The following is an 8,985-nucleotide window of genomic DNA, read 5'->3' as shown; positions in this document are numbered from 1 at the left end:
CCAAAATGGTTTTTCAATGACATTGCTGCAAAAAATATTTTTTTTGGAACATTATTTTTAAGAGTGCATAACGATGCAAACTTTTGTAACTATGCCTGAGATTTTAGCAATGAATATTCGCTATTGATTGATTTATTTATTTTAGGGCTGCAAAACGATTAATCGTGATTATCGCATTCAAAATAAAAGTTTGTTTAGATACTATATGTGCGTGTACTGTGTATATTTATTATGGGTGTATATAAAAATACACACACAAAAAATATTTGTATGTGTATACAGTACAGACCAAAAGTTTGGACACACCTCATTCAAATGAATGAGAAGGTGTGTTCAAACTTTTGGTCTGTACTGTATATTTTTCTGTTTATTAAAGGTTTTACTCTACATTTGTGCAGTTTTCAGTGGTGATATTAGTGATATTTTTTAAATATATATAAATTAATAAATAAATATTTTTTAAATGGGTTTTTATAATTAAACTGCTTTTTTATGTAAAATTCACTTTATAAAAGACCCACATTTCTAACTTTAATTCATGGGGATAACATGGATAATTTCACATGGTTTAGTGTAAGATTTTTGCCCATCTTCTGGAAAATCCAGTTTTAAAAGTAAAAAAAAAAAAACTTTTACCAGTAGCTGGCTGCAGAGCTCCACTATTTGCTGTTTGCTATTTGACCACCTGAAAGATATTTTTTCACAAGTTTTTTCAGTTGAATTCATATCTACAGTACAGACCAAACATTTGGACACAAATGAATGAGAAGGTGTGTCATTCAAATGAATGAGAAGGTGTGTCCAAACTTTTGGTCTGTACTGTGTGTGTGTGTGTGTGTGTGTGTGTGTGTGTGTGTGTGTGTGTGTGTGTGTGTGTGTGTGTGTGTGTGTGTGTGTGTGTGTGTGTGTGTGTGTGTGTGTGTGTGTATATATATATTTGTACTTGTATATAATTAATATTATATATAAATATTTTATATATAAATCTAACATTTTTCACTTAATATATACACATGTATCTACATACATAATAAATATACAGTCGTGGCCAAAAGTTTTGAGAATTACATAAATATTGGAAATTGGAAAAGTTGCTGCTTAAGTTTTTATAATAGCAATTTGCATATACCCCAGAATGTTATGAAGAGTGATCAGATGAATTGCATAGTCCTTCTTTGCCATGAAAATTAACTTAATCCCGAAAAAAAACTTTCCACTGCATTTCATTGCTGTCATTAAAGGACCTGCTGAGATCATTTCAGTAATCGTCTTGTTAACTCAGGTGAGAATGTTGACGAGCACAAGGCTGGAGATCATTATGTCAGGCTGATTGGGTTAGAATGGCAGACTTGACATGTTAAAAGGAGGGTGATGCTTGAAATCATTGTTCTTCCGTTGTTAACCATGGTGACCTGCAAAGAAACGCGTGCAGCCATCATTGCGTTGCATAAAAATGGCTTCACAGGCAAGGATATTGTGGCTACTAAGATTGCTCCTAAATCAACAATTTATAGGATCATCAAGAACTTCAAGGAAAGAGGTTCAATTCTTGTTAAGAAGGCTTCAGGGCGTCCAAGAAAATCCAGCAAGCGGCAGGATGGTCTCCTAAAGAGGATTCAGCTGCGGGATCGGAGTGCCACCAGTGCAGAGCTTGCTCAGGAATGGCAGCAGGCAGGTGTGAGCGCATCTGCACGCACAGTGAGACGAAGACTTTTGAAAGATGGCCAGGTGTCAAGAAGGGCAGCAAAGAAGCCACTTCTCTCCAAAAAAAAACATCAGGGATAGATTGATCTTCTGCAAAAAGTATGGCGAATGGACTGCTGAGGACGGGGGCAAAGTCATATTCTCCGATGAAGCCTCTTTCCGATTGTTTGAAGCATCTGGAAAAAGGCTTGTCCGGAGAAGAAAAGGTGAGCGCTACCATCAGTCCTGTGTCATGCCAACAGTAAAGCATCCTGAGACCATTCATGTGTGGGGTTGCTTCTCATCCAAGGGATGAGTAAAGCCATGAATAAAGAATGGTACCAAAACACCCTCCAACAGCAACTTCTTCCAACAATCCAACAACAGTTTGGTGAAGAACAATGCATTTTCCAGCACGATGGAGAACCGTGCCATAAGGCAAAAGTGATAACTAAGTGGCTTGGGGACCAAAATGTTGAAATTTTGGGTCCATGGCCTGGAAACTCCCCAGATCTTAATCCTATTGAGAACTTTTGGTCAATCCTCAAGAGGCGGGTGGACAAACAAAAACCCACTAATTCTGACAAACTCCAAGAAGTGATTATGAAAGAATGGGTTGCTATCAGTCAGGATTTGGCCCAGAAGTTGATTGAGAGCATACCCAGTCGAATTGCAGAGGTCCTGAAAAGAAGGGCCAACACTGCAAATACTGACTCTTTGCATAAATGTCATGTAATTGTCGATAAAAGCCTTTGAAATGTATGAAGTGCTTGTAATTATATTTCAGTACTTCACAGAAACAACTGAAACAAAGATCTAAAAGCAGTTTAGCAGCAAACTTTGTGAAAACTAATATTTGTGTCATTCTCAAAACTTTTGGCCACAACTGTACATAGCACACACATATAGTATGTAAACATAAACTTTTATTTTGAATTTGATTAAATGCGATTAAACGCGATTAATCATTTAACAGCCCTAATTTGTTAATTTTTTTCCCCACAATGGCAAAATTAAAATCTGAATCCATCTGAACAGAGTAAACTTCGGTAAAGTGTCTAGCTGCAAAACATTATCACACACCTCAAGTCACACAATTTGAATTATCATTCATGTCTGTAGATGGTAAAACTACTAAGGAAGCAAAAGTCGAAGATTAAAGGTGTCATGTAATGCAGTGTCTTGCTTTCCTTTGTCTTTGGAGTGTTAAAAGCTGTTTGTGCATAGATCTGTAAAGGTGCAAAACCCCAAGAGATATTTATTATCAAAGTTAAGACTCAGCCACGCCTTCAAAACAGCTCGTTCAAACACGCCCCCACTTTTCCACATCACAGGGTGAGTAGATTAGCATAAAACATCCATATGTATATGGAAAGAAAGAAGCCGTAACTTTTACCGGCTGTAGTATTGTTGCAGCCGTTGCCTGTTGTGGAGACGCAGTGTGTTTCATTGCGAAAGCGAAAGTACTTTGTTTAGCCTTCCAAATGAGGACACAATCAGTGGTTAAGTTATATTTACAACACTGTTCCGGAACAATACAAGGCAAATATTCAAGTGAGTGCTGTGCATGTGCAGGACTGTTTACTGAACCTGTTTCCTGAACCCGGGAGAGCTGCTTACAATGCCAGCTGTACACAAAGGGTTAAGGCTATAAAGTGAGCAATTGCAACATTGCAAGGACAGTCTGCGCTTCTGACTGATGGCCTGTAAGTACGTTTTCATATTTAAAGAATTTGTTACTATTCAAACACGAGTTTTGAGCAGTGTAGAGTAGTGCTTGTTGTTTCTCGTTCTATGATCGAAAATGCAGACATGGTTTTATGTTTACATGGCCGATGCAACACAATGCGTAAAAAGACCGTATGAGTCATTATAATCAGTTGTTATGTCTCCACTGGATGCAACAATTGCCTCGTTTATAATCGGTTTCATTGTTTCTGTCTCGTCACGCCGAGAAATGGCATTACATTAGGGGTGTAACATTTCCGTTACACGCTTGAAGTATTCAGCCAATCACAACGCACCGGATAGCTGGCCAATCAGAGAACACCTAGGTTTTCATCAACTATGAGTTTTGTAAAAAATCGAAGCATTTCAGAATAGCGGGGCATGGAGTAGCAACAATAATGTACAGTATGTGGAAAATAATGTTTTTTGAACCTCAAACTGCATAAACGCATTGCATTACACCAAATAAAAACATCATATGACCCCTTTAACAAATGGCAACTCATCACAAAAAACACACTGAAGCCTGGTAGTAAATGGCAATAGTTCTTTTATTTTTTTTCTCTATATTTTAAAGGTTTGTTATTTACAAAGAAACAAAATAAAATAATGTAAAATCAAAAGAATTTTTGACAAACGCCGTTTGTCTGCATATAGGTGTAAGAAAGTATACATTTACCTTTCTTTATTCAGGATCAAGTAACTAATTGTTCATGTATATTTATTGAATGATTTTTTCTTTCTCCCCATTTTTTTATTCTTTTTTTATTTTTTAAACCAAGCATTGGTGTACATGAACAAGCATAATGGGAAAAAAAATAGCTGAGTTTAAGAAGAGCTTGAGGCCTGTTCTAGTATCTTCCAACATTTGCATCACATCATTGTACATATCAAACAGAATGATTTCACCTGAATCGTGGAGGCTGCGAACCAACCGTTTTGGTTTCTCCCTTTATTTAAACATCTCTCCTCCTTGTTCTTTTGCATTGTTCATTTCCCATCACATAAACACATATATGATAAAAACAAATAAATAAAAAACAAACAAACATAGGAAGATATGTGCTGGTTTTCTTAAACGGCTCATCAGAAAGTGACAGCATTCTCGTTTCTAGTGTATTGTTAGACAGTATGAACGCCTCTCCTTTCAAACCGGAATTCTAACAGTGTTTAAAGCTGAGAGGAAAAAGCACATTAACACGGGAAGCATTCCCCTCCGAAGGCAAGTACAGTTAAAAAAATAGCAGATACCCAAAGTACCGCTGACCCTCCGTACACTATCTGTACACTAGTTTCTATACACTATGGCATAGCAGGAGTTAAACGCTTTTTGTTATGGTTGAACACACAAGTCCTCCCGTTGGCCCAGAGGCCAGAGGATGTGATTCTAGATGATGTAGCAACCCCTTTAGTCAGCCAACTAATGTATGAGTTTCTGCTTCTAGGTTTCTCTCTCCCTCTTTAAACAGAAAGTGCAATTCACAATGAAAGTTTTGAAATGTTTCACTTTGGCCAGTTTCATTCCACACAACATCAAACCGAACATCAGTGGCTATACACACACAATAAACCCAAGATCTATCATGATTCCAGCCGATACTGATTTGTTTGCGAATATATATACTTTTCACTAGTATGTCAATCGCACAAGCTGAGCAAATGCCTTTTTGCTCCAATACGTTTGGCCATTCCCATTGCTTTTTGTTCTCATCGGAAAACATTGAACATACACAATCTGTATACACTTGTTTACATACACGTGTGCGTGGATGCACGCACACACAAGTCGCACTCACAAAATGAACAGGATGAAACATGGCTATAGTTTAGGCACAAATACTTAAGAATGTCCTTTTTGTGAAAATTCAATGCTTCTGATACGCACAGAGAACGTCTAGGCAGACAATAAACAAAAAACATAATCTCACAATACATTTAAACGTCAACACTTTTTAAATAGTTTCTCTTTTTAAGTATTTGTGACAATGCATGCGTTTATGGTCGCTGTATGGGATTTGCACTGGTACAGTACTGACACAACTGGGTTTATTTTATTTATTTTTTTAGAGTATCGTGGTCTTTTAAACATTGTGCAAGGGGGCTTGGAGACTTTGCACAGGTCAGATGAGATTTTGCGTCGTTCTGCCAATTAATGGTATTGAAAGAATAAATTAAACATAAATGGGAGTCACCTATAGTCAAAACCCCAGTCAGTTTTACCCCCAAAACAGATGGCTGTTGGCTGACATGCTATTTCAAAGTCTTAAGCCCCAAACTGGAGGATTCGACATACGGGAGAGATAAAAACCTTAATGCAAAGCAGCTTCTGTTTGTTTTTCTAGATTTGTCCATCTATCCTTTCACATAGTTGATTTTGAAAACATTTCGATAATTCTGTTGTGTCTGCTGTGCTGTCGGTTTACCGATTTGTTTCATAATTTCGTAGACTTTAGGGTTGATGTGTTTTTGCGAAAACTAGCAGAGCATTAGGACATAAATACATAAATAGTTGAATGTTTTTCACAGTCTGTAAATGTTAAACGCAAAAATAATGGAAGAGCGTCTACTTCTAAGCGTGTGTGCATCCGTTAATACTGATCCATGAGGAAAAACACAATTAATATGAAACTATAAAACTAAAACAACTTCCTTGTGTGACTTCAACCCAGGAAATGCTTCTCATTTAGGGATTGTGAAATGTAAATGGTGATGTAACATAGGCGTGATATTTTTTTGAATACACATATTGTCTTTACTACTACCTACGGTGTATTGCTACTATTTGCATTAAGGTTTTCTTATCTCTAATGAATGTTTCTGATGCTTGTTGTCACATATTACCATTTGAATATATATATATATATTTATATATATGCATATATAGGCATTACCCAGGCGGCTGACAGAGATAAGACATTGCCATGTTTGAGAAATGCACCACACATTACTTTTGTAAATACTAGTTCTACAAAACTATGTACAACACACATATAGGTAATCTTTATATCACAGTCTATTGCATAATGGTGATAATCTTTAGTTTTATAAATATTGTAAATGTACAGTCTTTAAGTGACATTTCATAATGTCCGTCTCGTTCTGAAATCAGATATCGAAAATAAAACCATCCCATTTGACCACACATCCTTTGCAAAAATAAACGAAATTAACATAAATAAAAAACAAGAAAAAAGCATTTATTCCCTTTAATGCACTGTCTTGAATCGCAAAACGACACAAAGTATTGCAGAGATCGAAACCGCACCGTGATTTGATGCTTTGTTTTGTTTTTCCAGCCGGTTAAAGTTGTAGATGTGCTTTTTAAACTCAGTAATTCCCAGGTTCGATTTGCGCAAACATTTTCCACAGTGATGCCAAAAGCTGCTGAATGCTGGACTTGTTTTGTCATCTTCTTGAACAAAAATGGTAAAGAATGCATTCCAGTAACCAAAAATTCCAAAACATCAACAGAAAAGAACATCTTCAGACACATTATAGTCACATATGTTAGAGAGGAAGACTTGCGTTTATGCTAGAGTTTTTTTTTTCTTCTTTCCCATATGGTCAATGCCAGATATTCTAGTTGGATTTGCACATATATATTTGTATAATATACATTCTTAAGTTGAAGGGGAAGTGTGTCTAAAATATAGTACAAGGGAATTCTGTACAGGATAGCTATGAGGTTATTTTTTTTTCTCAGAGGAAGTTGGAGAAAAAAATACGAGTCTTTCCCCCATTTTTTTAAGTCAGTCTCTCCGTAAAAATCAATCAAAATATCTTTTAAAAAATGAACGTGAAAAAAAGTAAAACGGGATCATAAATTCGATGCGAACCGCATCTTGTCTTGTTCCGTCTCTGTACTGCTTAAGACTGCCGACTCTCTTCTGGAGCCCGTTGAATCCCTGTGCTGGGCGCTAGAGGGCGCCGTGCGCACTGGCGGTAACGCGCCCGATGACATCTGCCGGAAAAGGGCAACCCTCTGTGGAACGTTGGTGCGGATACCGCTTTGCAGGATGGAGCCCGGGGCCTGGACGCCTGGCGCGGATCCCATGGGTGGCTGAATGGAGGCGAGCGATTCGCCCGGTGTGGGATGTGCCCGGGCAGCCAGTGAGGTCTCGTGGGGCAGTGATGGCTGCGAGGCGGAGAGGTGGCGTAAGTCCTTACTCAGGCTGCCTGACTGGAGTGCCTGGGCGCTCTTGTGGACGTCGCTCCTCTGAGGGGACGCCCCTTGCTGTTGTTGCGGCGGTTGTTGTTGTATGGAGGCCGGCGAGGGCTGCTGGGGTAAGGGCTGCTGTACAAGGGACAGTTGGGAGGCCGTCGGCGATCCGTACTGGAATGTTCGGCTGGCTATAGGGGTTTGCACTGGGGGACTGCAAATGGACGTGGTGAACGAACAAGGGGACATGATCGCCCCCGCCGGCTGCTGCAAGGGCGTAGGGGGATTCGGAGAAGAGGTGCTTAAATTACCGTGAGAAACGCTCGGCGCCGAAAACATGACACCCTGCATGCGGCCTGACGGGGTTATAGTGGCGGAGGTGCTGTAGCTTAGTGGGGCGGCCTGCTGCTGTAATTGGTTGTTCCCAAGAATAGCAGTTGCTGTAGTGAACGGTGGCTGGGCGGGAGAGTTAATGATGGAGTTTCCAGACATCGGCGTGGAGTTCATCCCCGTGACCGATTGCTTCCGATCCACCATCATCACCATCTCTCGGTCCTGCCGGATGATCTGCTTCAGCAGCTCGTTCTCCTGAGTGTTGAAGACGCCAGCGTTCAGATCCTTCTGGAATTTCTGGAGCAGGAGTGAGTTCTTCTTCCCTGTTTGGAGGGGGGAAGCGAAACCATAAGATAGTCAGTTTTTAATCGGGGCCGGTGGATAACAGCTAGACTAAAGGGGGCAACAAAAGGTGTTGAACAGTGAGAGGAGAAGCACAAAGGTATCACAAATGTAGAAAGGGGAGGCTAGTCACTCCTAAGTAGGTTTTGAAGTAGGACTGATGTTGGATTCAGCATTTGGAGGCGCTTACCTCACATGGTTATCTCAATTTCACTATTTCACTAGAGCAAATACATTTTGAGTCTAAAACATCACAATCTTGATAAAGTACGAGTTTCATTACCCTGCTGAAAAACAAGCGTCAAGCTGGTTGCTTGTTTTAGCTGGTCTTTTGCTGGTTTTAGAGTGGTTTTAAACACTTGATTAGGTTCTGAGACCACAGCCACTTAAACAGAGCCATTTGTTTTCCAGCAGGGTATCAAGTACTACTTTAATAGAACGAACACAATGTTTTATTACACTACACTTATAATAGTAGGACTTCACTCTGAAAAAATTCTTCTCCCAGTAGCTGTGATCCTGTAAGCCTTACCTAATGATATTTTGGGTATAAACTTAGTTGTAGCTGTTATTGTCTCTTTTCTTAAATAGTTGCTTTCTGAATATGCATTTTTATGGCCACATCTGTTTTGCCCATCTACCCGATAGCTAGGGTAAGCTAAGTTTTTGTGTTGGGGTTTTACAATGGAGGACTAGGAGTGTCACTTTAAAAAAAAATTCAAAAAGACATTCACAAAAGT

At 39.1% G+C, this 8,985-nt stretch overlaps 1 protein-coding gene across 1 annotated transcript in view; it reads right to left on the bottom strand.

The window, feature by feature from the left end:
- Positions 1 to 3,944: 3,944 nt before the first annotated feature.
- hcn1 (hyperpolarization activated cyclic nucleotide-gated potassium channel 1) overlaps positions 3,945 to 8,985 on the bottom strand; it is a 254,752-nt gene continuing 249,711 nt past the window's right edge. Inside the window, exon 7 of the mRNA XM_073824033.1 lies at positions 3,945 to 8,226. Coding sequence (XP_073680134.1) covers positions 7,229 to 8,226 — 998 coding nt within the window. The 3' untranslated portion in view covers positions 3,945 to 7,228. The remainder of the gene's footprint in view (positions 8,227 to 8,985) is intronic.

The sequence above is a fragment of the Garra rufa genome, chromosome 19, assembly GCF_049309525.1.
Source record: "Garra rufa chromosome 19, GarRuf1.0, whole genome shotgun sequence".
NCBI lineage: Eukaryota > Metazoa > Chordata > Actinopteri > Cypriniformes > Cyprinidae > Garra > Garra rufa.
This window is presented reverse-complemented; position numbering and strand designations above follow the sequence as displayed.